We start from the raw sequence: 18,003 nt of genomic DNA, 5'->3' as shown, positions 1-18,003 counted from the left end.
CCCTTCCATGTTTCTTATTGTTGGGAAAGATGTTTTTTTCACTGCTTTCCATCCATAGACATCAATGGGGTACCATACTTTTTACTATTGTGTTAAACCTTTCCTGACTTTTGGAGGCAAGTGAAATCTTTTTGCTCTACTTACTGTAAGAAACCTGAGGTTATTCTCACAAGCTGACCTCGAGAATCCCTTATTCAGGTGGCCAGTGGTGGGCTTGCGCTCTCTGATCCAAACCCCAGGGGTGGACAAGCAATGGAGGAACACCTCGGTAGAGGAACCCGTGGTAATGTTCAGGGGAATGCCCAAAGTGAGACACAGTATTAAACCGATGAGAAGGGTGAGGGGGGCGAAGTCCATGAGGGTTTCCTTGGTTATTCCACATCTACCTCCCTTCTATCCAAAGACACACTCTTAAGAAAATCCTTCTTACCCTCAAAACACACAACTCCCACAATCCTCGTTTCCCTGGTCTCGAATACTCCCCACCCTTTGGCTCCATGTCCCTCTGGTTATTCTTTTCTGAACACCCAATCTATTATGACAGAAAACTACAATTCCCACAATCCCCCTTGTTCATTTCATGATCACAGTTATTCCCGTTCTCATTTCACAAACCCTACAAAACCTACCCTTCAGAGATCACCAATACAAGTGTTATCTTTCCATGTAACCCTGTTTCGCTTCCTACCCTGCAGAGCACTCAAACTCTATTCCTCCCCTTTTCCGCCACAAGCACTTTCTCCAGACAAAAAACAAAAGGACTAATTCAAAAACTGTTTACCTGACATGTCCCAACACAAGGGTCAGGCAAAGTCAGGCAATTGACCAAAATCACAAACACCCGACGGCCCTTTCCTTTCCCCACAGGGATAAAAGGTGAAGCAAGAGAGCACAGTACAAGCAAGGCAGACCGCACAATGAGACAGTTAATCTTTGCCAACAGTTCAGGAGAAGGAGAAAGGCAGCGAGAAACGAGAGGGTGACAGGAAGGAAGTGACCTTGCTCTTTCCGACCCAAACCCGCGAACCCTTCAAGGAAGAAAACATAAGCGCGAGCAAAGTAGCTAGTCCTGCTGCGGATGTCAGCGGTACACGGGGCATGACTACGCTGATAAGGCGGAGCGAGGGAGACTCCTACTATCGTGGTACCGGCCTTGACTTCAGAGGCGAGAAAAGCCAAGCGGTTCATCACAGCCGGTGAGTCAAAGGGGAAACGGATAAAAATAAAAAACTGTTGAATGAAACCCGCAAAGTGGCAGATTGAAAAGAGTTCAAAGACCTGTGAATTGTTAATGGGAAGACCAGCTACAGAGGGGACGGGCACCACGTGGATGTTGACCCGAGTTAAAGGAAACGATACTAGGCGGCCGTAGGAGAGCCGCCCAGACAGGTTAGAGTGGTCGTACAGAAGGTCTAGCGAAAGCCCAGTACAGCCTTTGACCTAAGAACTGTAGAGAAGGCAAGAGAAGTGAGCCTGCATGATGAGAAAGCTAGGGAAGTGAATCCTGCAAACATTGAAAGCAAAAGGAATTGTGAAGTTGGCAAGAGAACCCGGCAGAGGCATGCTGACGAAGAGGGGCAAAGTGTAAAGTCCCAAGAAATAGTGTGTTGACAAACTTGAACCCAGCAGAGGGATGCCCATGGTGAACTGTTTATAAAGACATTAATATGTATGATTGCTGGAAAAGCCATAGTGAACCTGCCAGAGGGAGGCTGAAAGCAAAGAGGGGTAAGCGCCCGGAAGAGGCAGACCCAGGGGCGAAAAATCATCATCCCAGGTACCTGTTGAAAAGAACTTTCATTTGTTTGTTATCCTCAAAGGCAAGAAACTTTGTTGAAAACAGACTTGACCAGCGAGGCTCCTGAGAAGTTAAAACTTGAACTGTTGTCTCGAGCTGGGAGAGCTTGAGAAGTAGCACCCTAAATTACACATGGAAAAACTATTATTTGATAAAAGAACTTTTATTGTGAATACATCCGGTCCTCAAAGGCAAGAGACGTTCAAGAGAAACGGGTCTTGGCCATCGATGGCCCTGATAAATTAAAGCGGAACTGTCGTCTCGTGCTGGGGAAGCTCGAGCATGTAGTGTGCTCCAAGATTCTACCTTACCCCATGCTCAAAACATGGGGAAGGGAGCCCCAGGCTACTGCATCCTGACATATTATTTGTGAACCCTACCTTCTTTCTCCTGAATACTACCTCACACTCTTTTGTATTCGTTGTAAGGATTGGCAGTAGGTTTTTCTTAGTAGATGCCCTTTTTATTTGAAACAACGCCACTAGGGCGGCCTTATTTTTCATTTGATGGTCGACGCTTGCTCCCATTTTAGATTTAGATTAGGCGTTTTCATAACCTGCATACACAGTTTAACACCCTGGAACTGTGATCACTTGTGTCGGTCATTACTGTTGCCACCATGAGTTCCTTACATAACATTGATAAACTCCTCTATTAAGGGGGCACTGATCAGTCTGAATGGCTATCCGTGCAGGCAAACATTTTCCTGGACACATCACAGGTCTTCAGTTGTTTCATCCTAGTGAATTACTTGGTTGCAATTCACTTAATTGCATTTACTTTGTGGGGAAGTAATTTGTGTATGTATACTTGGGTTAAGGTATCTAAGGGTGGGGTGGGAGGGAGTTGGGGGAATAACAGCCACAACCTGCCCCTTATATATAAAAAAAAAAAGAAAAAAGTTGAAGTAAATTACAACAAAGTAATTCAATTTGATGAAAAAACATAGAACTATATCACCTTCACATGAAGTGCGGTAAAGACACTGTGTCTTTGTAACTTTGTTTTTGACAACTTTGTGGTTACTTACATGTGTCCAGTATGAGCTGGGGGCAGCAGATATTTCTTTTTATAGTATTGTGCACTTTAGAATTTTACTGCTTAATGACATTTATAGTACAATATACACAAAAACGGCAGTGCTACAAGGTTTTCACCTGTCCATTGACCATCTTGTAGTTTGGCTTTCTCACCCTCGAGTGGCCGAATTTTCCACATATGATGAGCCTTTTCCCAGGGACAGCTTCATCTTTCAATGGCAAAGTGGCAGTCTGTGTGTACGGCCAGATGTTGGGGTTGGGTCTGTCTGGACCCAATCCACATTCATGCTAGAGTGCTTTTGTTGCTGGGCAGATGCAGTGGTGAGATGCTGAACATGATTTGACAGCCCCTACCAGTTTGAATGGTGCAGATCCTGGCCATTGGTAGGGTGAGAGCAATGCTATCCCAGCGACCTGCTTATAAAGTATGACTCGCTGCACGAATCTTCAGATCGTAGGAGCCAAGACCCCTATGAAGGAGAGCAGCCCGTTGAAGACCCAGAACTCAACGTTTGAAGATCACCAGCAGCCCTTTGTTCACTTGCCCCCGGTAGCCCGGTCTCTCTATAAATCTCAAGACGACCATCATTGATGTTTCGGCCCCTGGACAAATGGAACAAGTCCTGACCTCTGCTCGAAGTTCCAGCCACTGGAAAGTGCTCAGAACAGTGCCAGTTAACCATACTGTTGGTTCACCAGAAGTCATCCTGGGCTACTTCGTTGCAACGCTTGCCATCCCGAGTTGTGCCATGGGACTCTGCACATTTTCAGCTTATGGAACAAGAATGATTTCCCTGAAGTTGCAACTCTCCACCACGAATAGTGGACTTGCAGAACCAGTTTCTTTGTTTCTGCCACAAAGGTCAACTTCCACCATTTTCTACAAGTGGCAATTGCTGTTCACCACATGTATTGCATCCTGGGAGTTCCCTGAGGTCGTCGCCCGAGTTGTGGTTCAGTAGTCTGTCTCCTGGGTTTTAAGTTATCCAGAATGCAGATCCAGCCCATCAGTTCAGAAATGGGAACAAGCCAGACCAAATTAACCAACACCTGAAGGGACCCCTGCACCCATGGTTCCTAGGTTTTGAGCCAAGGGAACCAAGTCTCAAAACCAGAAGGCCCAGTGATTTCAGAAACTCCTACGGTGGTCCTTGAGTGGATAAAAGTACAGGGGGTGAGTAAACAGACCCATTTTATACCCACGCCCCCCTTGTATCCACAGGGTTGTGTGGGTTTACAGTCCTAGCCCTTTCTCTACCATGCCCAGCCTACCAGTTAACGTGCGTATCTTGCCCTTTTACGCAAGAAAAACGCAAGTGCAGGGTTGCAGAGAGGAAATGGCGTGCTTCATGTTCATCAGAGCCCTTATCCAAGGCCGCATCTCTGCGGCATCTAACAACTCCGCCGAACTCTTTAAAATCTGCAAGGAGCTGGCCAACCCTGCTGCAGTCTCTACCTCTCCTGTCCCCTCCCAGGCCCTCTGCACTGCATTGGCCTCTCACTTCATCTCTAAAACTCAGGACATCCTGTCCTCGCTCTCCTCCTGTCACCTCCCTCCCTCCCTTCCCGGCTCTTCCTCTGGCCCTTCTGCAGTCACCCCTCCTCCCTCTTTCTCTGCCTTTCCACTTTTCTCTGCTGACGAGGTTTACAGACAAGTCCGATCTATGAAAGTCTCGTCTAAACAGGTTCACCCCTGTTCCTCCAAAACTATCAAGGACCACATCGACTCCCTGGCTCCTGCCCTGGCTGACTTTTGCAACCACTCCTTCGCCTCTGGAGTCTTCCCTTCCCCCCTCAAGCACTCCCTTGTGCACCCTCTTCTCAAGAAACCCTCTTCCGACCCCTCCTGCCCGGCTAACTATCGCCCTATCTCCATCACTCCCTTCCTGGGCAAGCTCCTGGAGAAACTGGCCATCTCCCAGCTTAACCTCCATGCTGAATCTGTTGGTAGTCTTCATGACCATCAATCTGGTTTCAGAGCTGCCAGAAGCACGGAAACTGCTCTCCTGAACATCCGTGAAGACCTGCTCTTGAACCTCGATTCCAACACTCCGTGTGTTCTCATTCTGCTCGATCTCTCCTCTGCCTTTGACACTGTCAACCATGCCATCCTGCTCAACCGTCTCCGTGAAAACCTGGGTATCACTGGTCAGGCTCTGGCGTGGCTGACCTCTTTCCTTTCAAATCGACCCTCCCAGGTCCAACTGGGGTCCTTCCTCTCCGACATCTTTTTCTCCACCTGCGGTGTCCCCCAGGGATCTAACCTCTCTCCCTGGCTGTTCAACCAGTATCTGGCACTCCTTGCCCACCGCATCGCCGCTCTCTGCCCTAATTTCCAGTGCTATGCGGACGATACCCAGCTCATTTTCAGGCTACCCTCAGCCTCCCCTTCTCCTTCCCTCATCCCTGACTGTCTGTCTGCTATCCAGGAATGGTGTGCCGCCAATGACCTCTGCCTTAATGCCAGTAAGACTGAGATTCTACTCATCGGTATACCCACTCCCTCCTTCCCTGCAGCTCTCTGGCCTGCCTCCCTTGGCCCCCTCCCTGCTCCTACCTGCAATGCAAAAAACCTTGGGGTCATCTTCGACTCCACACTCTCCTTCTCTCCTCATATTTCTGACGTCGCTATGAAGTCACACTACCAGCTGCACCTCCTCAGAGGTATTCTTCCCTTCCTCTCCTTCCCCCAGAAGCTCACTGTCTCCCGAGCCCTGGTTCTCTCGAAGCTGGATTACTGTAACAGCCTCTATCTTAATCTGCCTGCCTCCACTCTCCGCCCTCTGCAACTCATCCAGAACAGAACTGCGAGACTTGTCCTTGGCCTCAAGCCCAGGGACCGTATCTCTCCAGGACTGAAATCTCTACACTGGCTCCCAGTGGCTGCGAGGATAAAGTTCAAAACCCTCTGCATTGTCCACAAGGCCTTCTGGGGCCTTGGTCCTAAATACCTTCAACTCTCTCTTCCCAAATATCTTCCTTCCCGAGCCCTTCGCTCATCCGCCTCCAACTCCCTCAGGGTCAGCCGCTTCTCGAAGCAACGAGCTGGGGGTAGATCTCTCTCCACGGCAGGGGCCTCCCTCTGGAACAGCCTTCCTGCCTCCCTGAAACTTGAGGAGAACCATCTCCGGTTCCGGAAGCACCTCAAAACCTTCCTCTTTGCTTCTGCTTTCTCTCTCCCTCTCCCCTGCTGAACAGCTAATATTCTTCACTGAAACTGCACTGATTCTGCAACTGGACCTTTCTTAACGGCCTCGGTCCTGGGCCCAGCCACTCTCCACTTGCACTGATGCCCTGGAATCCCCTCTGCACTGCGGGACTGTCTCTGTATCCCTACAGCCCCCCCCCCTTTCCAGCACTTGTTCTGCACTTACCTTGCACTTGCCACCAGCTGGCCCTATTTATGTATTACTTTACGCCACTTACCTTGTACTGCACTTCCCCCCCTCCCCTTCCCCTTGCACTTTTCCCCCTCCGCCACCCCTGCACTTGCGCGATCTGAATGACACCTGGCCTAGTAGGATCGTTGTCCGTCTCCCCTTGTTCCTCCCCTCCCTGCCTCGTCGCGCCTTGAAACACCTGTGTATAGGCGCGTTATAAATGCCATATCATATCATATCAAATACCGATCATTTAATTTTGTACCGTGTACGCTTTGATATATTCATTAAAAAAAAAAAAAACACTTTCCACCACTAGATGTCACTGTAGCATTTCTTTTGTTAGCAGCATATCCTTCTTATGCACGATGGTGAATTTCCAACTGAAAGACCAAATCTGTGACAGCTAAGCGAGCAACACAATAAAGCATGCACCCTTTTAAAATGTGTTCATACCCATAACGAATGCATTGGATATGTTTTACTCTCTTGCAGAGGAGAAAACTCATTTTACCCTCTTGAAATTGCATTTACGCTCCAATTTGAAAAATCATGCGTAAAATACTCACACCTCAAAATCTTATCTGGAGCACTGACCTTGCCTATCCTTGAAAGATGGCGGTCTGGCCCAGTATCCTCCACTGGGTCTCCCCGAAGGTGGTTGGATTGAGAGATGGTCTGATGAAGATAATGCACTTGTTTTTACTAAACCTTTGAACACTTGCAAACTACTTGTTGGCTAAAGCCACACTTGTTTAAAATTCCTAAAGAGATTCCTAGCATCCTGAAAAAACTTGTATTGGGATCTGCAACTCTTTTCTAGCTAGGGAAGGACTTTTTAAGGTTAGAACCTTAGTTGTACGGTGTGGATGTTGTATGGTGTTTGCCAACTTCTTTATTTTCAGTCAATTAGTTCTCAAAGTGTTGATGATTACCTGGTTCTAGTGTTTTTACGTGTTTTTTCATTTGTTTATTACGTGCCAGTGCGTTGTTTATTCATTTGCTTTGCTACACTTAAAGTATTCTAAAAAACTGTTTTGAACTGTATTTTAAAAACGGAAGTGTTAGTGCTCTTAACGCGTACACACACACACCAAGGTGAATGTGCAATATAATAGTAGTGAATGTTTTCGTGTGTTACTTATTATGGTCTTTCATTACTAAGAGATTATCTAAGGACTAAATAAATAACTATTTTAATACATTCTACATAACTCGTATTAAGAGTACTCTGTGTATACTTAAATGAACTCTTCATCACTGTCACGCTCTCCCAAGTCATAGCCTTGCTGTTCAGTCACACTACACAGAGTTTTGCTAGACATGATCGTTTGTCCCCGTTCATCAGAATAGGGTGGCAATTGCTGGACGAGAAAATCGATGTTTGCCTTGGAGAGAGAGTGTTACTGTTGCTTTAAGAAAATATATACTGGCTGAGAGGAGGCACAGATCGCTGGTGCAGAGTCTGGCAGCGAGTCCAGTTACATGCCAGCTAGTTGCTGGTGAGTTGCGCTCCCTTACTCTACCTCCTCGACTGGGACCGGAGCTTTGGAGACCCTGATAACAAGATCGTGTCATCTTACAGCTGTATCGGAGATGGAAGAGCTGCAAAGTTTAAGGAGTGGTCGTGGGGCGTGTGGCAGTGGAGGCGGCAGTAAAACATCAGACCTCCCAGTTCATCTCTAGGCACTTAGCTCTTAACTAGAGCGTGCACTACCTCTACCCGCCCCCCGTTCCCCCGCCTGCGCCCCCATTTTGGCCACTGCCGCTCCTGTTAAACAGATAACGCCACCTACCGAACACCCCTCCGCCAGCTCCACTGGTTCCCAGGAAAAATCGATCACCAGGGTATTCAGGGGGGCGTTTGACTCTCGGTTACAGACTCACCAGGGCCATTAACAATTGGGACAGGCTGTCAGACAAAAACTATTAAAAGCTGTATGACCCATCAGAGATTTCAAATTATCCTTCTTTATTTTGATTCATTCAACAAACATTACAATAATAACATAAGCGAGTATAACATACAATAATAATACTTAGAAAACGTATAATTGATACGTGCCCTTGAAGCCCAATGGATAAAACACAGACAAAGGCAACATAAATCACAAGACGTAACATAAACCCCACAATACCTCAACCACCTAGCATCTAACCCCTTAAATAATATTTACATCTTGTATCTCAGTACTCCAACCTACTCACGCATACAAATCATTAAAAGTTCCCCATCTTTCCATGCATTCACCCTCCCGATTTTGTCTTACTGATTGAGTTTTTCCAAAGCCTGAAAGTATATGCATATCCACAAACCAGCTCTCAAGCTGAGGCTTCTTTCTAATCTTCCAAACTTTAATAATTTGTTTAGTTTCCATCAATAAAGCTTTATCTATCCAATATGAAGAAACACATGCATTCTCCCATCTACCCTCACTTGAAAGAAAAATAACTGCCATAAAGGTTTGCGGAAAGGAGATATTCTCCACTACATCAATTCTGTCTAGTATATCCCTCCAGAAGTCTGCCACTCTCTTGCATTCCCAAAGCATATGTAATAAAGTTCCCCTCTTCTGTTGACAGCCCCAACAAAGATCAGTATCCATCAAACCCATTGTACACATCCTCTCTGGTGTCCAATATATACAACCCAAAACCTGTTGATGAATATAAAGAAATTTCAGATCCATCTTAGCTTTTACCGCCACCCTCCAAACACTCTCCAATACCTTCACTGACAAATCCCTCCCCAAATCTGTAGCCCAAGCCAAACTTTGTTTCTCCCATGACTCCTTCATGTACTTCTCCATTAGCATTAACTTAACAAAAGTTCATACCATACGGGGTGGAGTATATTTTGGGTTTTCCAATCATTGGTACCTTTAGCATCTGCTGCCTTTCGACCATTAATTTTACTGAAGCTCTATACCTCCCATATTCCCTATTGCTCATTCCCTATTGCTCAATCGATACTGCTCCACTAGAAATTTCAAATTATGTCAAACATGGGAAGGGAAAAGCAAGGGAAATAGCATTGCATTTTCCGCCTAAAAACAAGCCAGTGAAGTCTCCAATGTGGAGATGTTTGAAGGAGGGAGAGTCTCCATGGAATTGACCAATACTGCACCTCTGGCACAATGGAAAAATCCAAATGATTGGATATAGCAGGACTCGCCGCCAATCTTCTTAGATTATACCAACATCAGCTACTTCACAGAGCTCCAAATTAGTGACCTCGTATGATAAAATTATCCCCCTAAAAAGTCCTCTCAGGTCTTCTCTGACATAAGTACCCGGGGCAACCTAGCATTTCTTGAGGCCAAGGCGGGTGGTCAGGCTATGGAGAACTCCCTGCGACAAGACATTGCCAGAGTGAAGGAATTAATAAGAATCGTTGACCCTGGCAGACCTTTACCGAAATTGTGGACCAAACTATCAGTGAATACAATACGGCTGGTACTCATGGCACTACCCTCAGAAAATGGCACAGGAGGATCCCCAGAAGTAAGACAAAAGATTATTGGAAAAGACACTGGACAACCTGGGCAGTGATCTTCCATTGAGCTACCAGGGAGCAGGCCTGGAGGAAAGGGGTGATTTCACCTGGAACCCCTCTTTGGTAGCTGATTCAAGTGAATCTTCCCTCTCAGTTCAGGGCAGCCCAATGTCCTTGAGCCAGGGAACCATGCATGCCCAAAGGGAGATTCCGGCTTTCCAAGATCTACGCAGTGGCATGTCAATGCTGACAGTTGCCCTGGCACCATTCTTAAAGCTACATGAGTCAATTAATGGTGATATTAAGGACCAGGCCACACTACTCGCCATGCTACATTCTAAAGTGCCGTTTATAGAGGGATACAGCACTGCTGCTAAGGATAGTGTTGCTAAAGACATCGGTCCTCCATACAAGTGAAAACATTTTGGAACTATTAACACACAGAGGCTGAGTCATCGGGTGTAGGACTCAGGCTTAGTGATCGAGATAACATTGGCTGTACCAATGAAATGGCAGAAAGAAACCAGCATGGAGATCAGGAGGCACTCTACTCAGAACCGATTGCTGAATATGGAGACCACTGTCGCTATGTACTAGTCTAACTGTAGCCCGACCAACGGCCTTGGTACCATTGGAGTACCAAGTGGCATCCAAGAGTAATACCAAATCCCTTGCACAGGCTGACATAATTGACATTGAGAAAGAGGTGGCGGCCGCTTCGACCAACATGTCCAACCAATCCTCAATATTTGGGGAAAAGAGGATGAAAAGGATAAGGAGAATAAAGCAAGCAGCGAAGCAAATGAGTGCAAAACCACAGCAGTTGACGAGACCAAACGTGATGAGGAAACCTAAGAGGAGCTTAACCACTCCTGCTGTTCAGAAAGTAAGTGATGAAACTGAGATAAACAAGGCCGGCCAGTCCTAAGAGGTACTATTTACAAATGCCCAGGCCCAGCTTCAGGTCCCTGTGGTAAAGGGGATAGAAAACAACAAGGGGGGAATCAACCTCTCGCCCGGAGATTAACTTGGGAGTATTCGGTAGAAACGGAGCAGGTGATGTCTGATGACAGAAATGCTGCTACTGCTGAAAGAGACGATGACAACTACTTGGAAAGTGCACAACTGGTGGCTGTGGAGCCTAGAAACCAGTTTCAAACCCTGGCAGAAAAACGTAGGATGGCATACGCCAAATATCGAAACATTCCTAACTTCCTTCTTTCTATTCCTCCTCTTTCTACCACCTCGCGCTTCCGTTTTTTGTTTTAAAAGTATGGTTGAGAATGGTTTAAATGGAATTTTTTTTGTTTTGCTAAAAAGTTTGTAATAAGTTAAAAAGGCGAAACATTTTTTTTAAATAAATAAATAAATGGGGTGGCCTCTCAAAATCTGTCCAAACGGCCGATTCTGAAAATCCACTGCAATAATTATGAATTTATAGTAGGCAACAATAGGCAGCACTTCTGCATGGAATATTTCTGCAGACACTGAAGTGAGAACACACACGCACAAGCAGATGCTTTGCACGCTCAGATGTGTATGCAGTGGTTCAACCGTAAAGGGACAGTAGCTAATGCACAGAGGTGCAGCACTTTAAAATGGCTTTTGATGCAGAAGAGAATAACACGGTAGACAGACACGCAGACAGAGAGGGGGAGGGACACACGCAGGCAGCGGGGGCCGACACACGCAGGCAGCGGGGGCCGACACACGCAGGCAGAGAGCAAGATCAGAGCATTAATTCCAAAATGATTTGCAAGGCCCACTTTGTTTCCATAGCATAGATTTGGAATCCACCAACAGGAAACTCATCCATAGAAGTCATTAAGATCCACTTGATTCAGTAAGCAGCCTTACTGCGTCGAGCTTGTGCAGAATGCGTTCTCTCCAGCTTACACTACTCCCGCAATCAACCCTTGCACACGTCACCAAGCTACCTACAACACAATTAATAGAGCAGCAGCGCTCCTCACTTCTCTAGCCCCATCATAGCCATCCCGGATGTCAGCAGCTAACTAGGTCATAAAGTGCTGACCTCAACTGATACATCTTGCACTCTCCCTTTGAGATGGAGCACACTCCCGAGTTTTCTCAGCCGCTGGTCACCTGGAATCTCACTGACAGTCCCGCCAGCAACCAGTAACTTCACAGGATTCACATCCGTCTTTCCCTCAAATATCGCCCCCACCTCCCTCTTTTCTTGCGGGCAGAAGTGTGCTATACAAAACCATTTAAACTATGTTTAGTTTGTACCAGATACAGATACTAGTCCATCTAATCTTAAAAACCAGAGTCTGGTCGGCTGCCTTACCTGTTGTCAGTCAGAAGTTCCACGGTCACCTTCTTCCCTGTGAACTTGTGCCTGTTCCCCATCTTAAAGTTGAGCGTTTTACGGAGGCGCCTCAACCTCCGGGAACAGTACCCTCTGAAAGGAAACATTACATTTAACCACGCAATACCAGAGAAAATGGTAAGAAATGTAGGGGGGCTGGCTCACAGTAAGGCGAATGGAGCCTCTCTGAAAACAAACATACCGATATCGCTGGTAATCCCCATGTCGTAAACCATGTTGCTGCTGGGATTCTTTGATAATCTGCAGAACTGGAACTTGTGTTAAGGAAAACACTTTTACTTCTACGATGAAAAGCTGTACAGATGTGAATGAAAAACACGGGTCAATTACTCAAGTCTTGGCCTGAGCCAGGAACTAAAAGGTTCGAAATGTCATGCAGGTGCTCGTACAGTAGCATCATACCAGATTGCGAATGGATCGGAATACTCAGACACGTAAACGCACGGAAACACAACCAAGAGAATGGGATACTGAACAGTGGGCATCAAAGGATGTCAGGTAGTCATCGTATGGCATCTAGGGTTACTGGGATCATTCTAGATATACGAAGAGTCATAGAAAGTGACTATAGTAAGAAAGGCCACACACAAAGCTGAACCCCCAGCTTTAGAGTTATACTAGGCGAACTGGTCATGTAGACTACTCGTTTGACACATGCGATTCGAAGGACTATACAGGGAGAACACAATCCGTTGACTGGCATTTACCACTATTAGCATCATCATCATGTTACAAACTACACAATAAAAATATAAGAGCATAATAACAAAAACAAAATTAAGGAGTATCACCAAAGCAGCCATTTGCAACGGATACATGGGGAACATTGAAAAGAACAGGAATAACAAAAAACAAGCATTGGCAATGCCAACAGTTTGAGCTTTTGTGTAAGCACGGGGAAAGCACTTGCCAGACACTGCCGTAATGGTATTTATTGGCTTTTGATGGTAGCAGGTGCAAAATGGTGCGAGTACCTGGGCATCTAATAGCAATGCCTGGCAAATGCCTAATACCTATCCAAAAGCCAAAACTGTTGGCTGTACCAAGGCTTGTTTTTTAACAGGACTTCAGCACAGGCATAGTGCATATAAATCGAGTGGTAGGAGGCAGACCTGGTTACGAAATGTTTTACTACACCATTAAATACACGTTTACAGCCCTCATTAAGTCATTAACTCTCAGAAGACTGCTTTGAAAAAGCAGTGGCAGGCACTCGAGTGCAAAGTTTGATGGTAAGACTGGATCAAAACAACCTCAACGAGATCCCAGGGGGCAGTGCTTTGGGTGGGGTGGGGCGGGGCAAGAGCTAGGTGGAAATGGCTATATGGATTCGCATGGCCAGTCAATGGGTAGGCAAATAACCAAAAAACATCTACAAGCTTTTGTCCATCCTCATATGCCATTTATCACTATCCGTACTCTTTTGCAATAGTTTCGCTAAGTGGCAAATGCCACCTAATAGCCCAAATTAAAAAGAGATGAGCTGCAGTTCCTCGATATTAGGTACCTCTAGAGAAGGTACCTCTAGAGAAAGAGTAGCCGGTACAAATTGTGACTCAAATTGAACCTTCATGTGAGATGCAAACTATGATGTTTTGTCCATCATATATGAGCATCACACTTTATCTTGTAGATTAGTCCTAATGCTCCTTTATACACGTTCCCTAACATTGTATACACATTCCCCAACATGTTACATAGGCAGGTGTATGGCATCATCTAGCCTAGGAGTTCTAACTCGCTCCTGGTAGCGATTCCGTTTTCTGACCTTTATTTAATAATATGCTTACAACAATAAGGTTTTGCATATATAGACAAATAAAATTATCAATCTGGGTCCATAAAACCAACGCATAACAAAACATTTAAAACACGAATATCCCATTTGATAGCTCTTTTAAAATATCTAATGTCACCACATAAAATGTCATCATATAAAAAATAAAATTCATATAATTTCCATCAAGCAGTCTTTTCCGAATTTCATATATATTACAATTGTGCATATTATTGTTGTACTTCATGAGATATTTACTACGTAGCTCAACAAGACTATCATACTCACATATTATATGGTCTGATGTTTCTATGTTGTTTACTCCACATAGTCTACAATATCTAAGTTCTTTTTGTATACCAAGGTTTGCCCCTAGTATTTATAGGACATTACATAAATTAAATTTAAACATCAGGTACCAACGCATAGTTATACAATCTGGATAGGCACACTGATAGGTTGGTTTACTCTCTCTCATATCTAAATGACCAAGAAATAGCCCGCTATTTACTTTTGTCGCCAGATTGACTATCATTTGTTCATTATCCTGATCATATATCCGCTTTTTTAATTTCCACTTTGTCTGTGCAATGGCATATAACAACCAACTAAAAATATAATTCTCAATCCATTTATAATAGACCCCTCTCCATCTATGCAGGGTTAGAAAATGAACCTTGTTGTCTGCCCGTCCATATTGCTCCATTAGTTTCACCACAAATGTACCATTAGTGAGTCTTGTCAATTTAACATACAACATTGCCACCATCAATTGTATGCGGCTATTAACACTATTCAGCTCACATTCTAATAGGATATATTCATATGAAAGGTTATTTGGCATTCGCAGCAAAATCTTCAGTAATATTGCTTCACATGTGTCTAACTCATTTTTGAAGTGACATCCCCAGACTTCAGCACCATATACCATACAGGATCCGATTTCTGCAGTGTATAGTTTCAGCACCGTGCTCACCGAAAAGTTCCCTTGCCGTCCAATGAATTTGCTTAATGCCATAGTTGCCATCATACATTTTGCCTTGGTTTCACTCCAGTGTTTTTTCCATTTAAGCTTATTATCGATGATAATCCCCAGGTATTTATATTCATTAATGACCTCAATCATTCTCATCAGCCATATTGGATTTTTGTTTTTATTCAGGGTTTTATGTTCGAACTTCATTATTTTAGTTTTGTCTGTATTGATTACCAGATGTCAGCATCATTAACCTTTTGTTTTTTAGATTTGGTCTTGCTATTATCTTTCAGCCGAGGCGCATGAATTGCAACATTATGGTTACCCATATAATTGGGTTCTTTGTGTATTGTCATTATTTTTGGTTCAGTATTGTTTCCCTTCCTATTTATTTCGGGTTCAGATATTTCAATCTCGTTTATTTCTGATCTATCATTCACATCAGCAATACCTCCGTTATTAACTTTTAAAATCTTATTTGTGCTATACATGGCCGCTTGTCCATATCTTATTTTCGTATTACCCTTTTTATGTTTTGTTTGTCTTTTGGAATTCGTATTTTCCACCTTATTACAACTTCCCTTCTTCTTTGACGAAATGTATTCTGCCACTGTATATTCGTTTTTTCGCTCTTGGTCCTCACTCAGTTCACTCGGATCATTTATATTTAGATGGTCATTCACAATTACATTTTCTATTTCAATGCAGGCGTTTGTACTTTTGTTGTAGGCCTTTTGCTTGCTTCTTTTGCTAATGTCACATAGAAGTAATTAGTGTATAGCTAATTTACTTTCTATGGATTCACATTTTTCCACCAGAGTAACAAACATTTGAGTGCTTGAAATAGCTCCTCCGTATTCATACTCATAAAACTCGTCTCATCTAATATCTCTATTTTAGCTGCATTAGGTTTACATTCAGGAGATCTTACCATATGTTTCTCCGCCATAGTATTATCGATTGCTAGGTGTGCTTGCCTTATGACTATTAATCCAGAATTTGCATCAATTTCAAACCTCTCGCCAGGGTCTAGCTACTCTTTATTTTCACATGCTATTTCCTCTGTCAGTGACCCAGTCAGCATTTTACTGATCGGACTGACTTGAGTGCTATTACTAGGTGAGGTAATAAACTATACCTCACCCTGTCAAAGGAAGAAGGATAACACTTGTGACAACAATTTACTACCAATACAAGGAAATGCAGCCGGTAGTTCATTCATAATTTCTAATATACTACATTCAACCTGTTTAGGAGTCATCATTAGCTCACCTGCTTCTCTCATTTTAGTACCAGGGTTATCAATTTTATTTTAAAAAGTTGTCATTTTAGCTAACTTACATTCTGTCAGCAACCCAGGTTAGATATTATCTTGCGTTTACACGCCCGGTCGTCCTTCCCTCCTGCGTATTTATAATAGTACTATAATCCACTTGTTTTAACTTGTATTGTACTGCATCACACATTTTCCCTTGACGTTTTTGTGGAGCGTAATTCCATTGCCTTAATTCCTGTCTGTAGTGACCAGTTTTCTTTTTTTTCTTCCCCCTTACCCAACACAGTTCACAATTACAGTTATCAGAAAAAAAAAGTAAAACATTAAAATATTCACCTCGCCTTAACACCTACAGCACACCGTGCACAGTGAACAGTAAACAGTACACTTGCGTGCACTTCCAGTTGCGCGCGCGCAGGTGCGCTGACTTGTGGTTTTTCATGCTTCCTGGGTGAGTGAGGTGGGCGGGGCCACTATCATTCAGCGAATCACAACGCTCTACAGGGAGAGAGAGAAAGGATTGGATATTCGCGCAGGGGTGTGAACATCAATGTCATCAGGGGGGACTGAACACAGCTCAACAGGGGCTCATTCAACAGGCTCTACACGGCTCCACAGGGGCTCATTCAGAGGGCTCTCAATCAGTTCAGATCACGTGTTTGTCAAAAGAGTATGTGATGAAATAATTACTGTGTTATCTCGTAGGTCAGGCAGCATCCGTGTTGCTCCAAAAGACGTCGTCCTGCTTTTGCGTCCGTGCCTCAGCAGTGCAGATTACAGTGTGAAAGCAAGTCAGCCAAGTAGTGTCCCAGTAAACAGTACACTTGCGTGCACTTCCGGGTGACCTTTAGGAATTCTGCGGATTACGGCCCCTCAAGTACTGCCGTACCTACTGTCGCTGGCCAAAGCTGGACTGGATCACGCCTCCATCAAAATACATCTGGCTGCCATCTCCCGATATACCAGGACTACGGGACGGGCGTCCTTGTGGTCTCATCGCCTGGTGAAGGAATTTATGAAGGGACTATTCCGATCGTTCCCGCCGATGAAGGCTAAGGCCCCAGCGTGCAAGCCTCCATACTTGACTTTTCATGACACGAGGGTGGTGCTGAGGACGCACCCCTCCTTCATGCCCAAGGTGCCGTCGGACTTCCACCTCAACGAGCCCTTTGTGTTACCAGTTTTCTTCCCGTCGCCTTCGACGCCGGCCGAAAGGACTTTGCACTCGCTGGATGTAGCTAGAGCGCTGAAGTTCTACGTGGACCGCACAAAGAGTTTTCAGAAGACGTCACAGCTGTTTATGAACTTTGGGTCTGTGAATCAAGGGAAGGCTCTCGAAGACTTCCATTTCCAGATGGCTCTCCGGCTGCATCATGCACTGTCACCGGTTGGCAAACCGACCGCTGCCCGGCCGTCCGAGAGCCCATTCTACCAGAGCGATCGCTGCTACCACGGCGTTCCTGTCTGGTGTGCCCCTGCTGGACATCTGCAGGGCTGCTACGTGGAGGTCGACGCACACCTTCACAAGATTCTACCGCGTCGATCGGGACTCCAGGGAGGAGTCCAGGGTCGGCCAAGCAGTGCTGCGCAACCTGTTCGCCTAAGGTGAGCCTGGTGAGGAGGTAAGAATTACTTAATGTTGAGTTTTGGATGTAATGCTTAATGTTGAGCCTTTGCCACCTCCCGTGGTTGTGCATGTGTGTACTGCCATGTATTCTTTTATTCATGAGCATGTGAATCCATGCCAGACCCCATGCTGGAGAAGGAACAAGTTACTTACCTGTAACTGTTCTCCAGCATGGGTCTGGCATGGATTCACATGCAAACCCTCCCGCCTACTCCTCTGCGGCTCTTCACTTGGTCATACTACCACTTTGCGTGCTACCAAATCTGAGGATGGCTGCCAG

The 18,003-nt window shown here is 45.0% G+C and overlaps 1 protein-coding gene across 1 annotated transcript in view; it reads right to left on the bottom strand.

The window, feature by feature from the left end:
* SRP68 (signal recognition particle 68) overlaps positions 1 to 18,003 on the bottom strand; it is a 405,645-nt gene that overhangs the window by 327,776 nt on the left and 59,866 nt on the right. Inside the window, exons 2-3 of the mRNA XM_069654716.1 lie at positions 12,249 to 12,315; positions 12,026 to 12,139 (exon numbers count right to left, since the gene is read on the bottom strand). Of these exons, the coding sequence (XP_069510817.1) occupies positions 12,026 to 12,139; positions 12,249 to 12,315 (181 nt within the window). The remainder of the gene's footprint in view (positions 1 to 12,025; positions 12,140 to 12,248; positions 12,316 to 18,003) is intronic.

Source organism: Ambystoma mexicanum, chromosome 3q (genome assembly GCF_040938575.1).
Source record: "Ambystoma mexicanum isolate Mex_15411 chromosome 3q, UKY_AmexF1_1, whole genome shotgun sequence".
Lineage (NCBI taxonomy): Eukaryota > Metazoa > Chordata > Amphibia > Caudata > Ambystomatidae > Ambystoma > Ambystoma mexicanum.
Note: the sequence above shows the minus strand (reverse complement) of the source record. Positions and strands in the feature narration are given on the sequence as shown.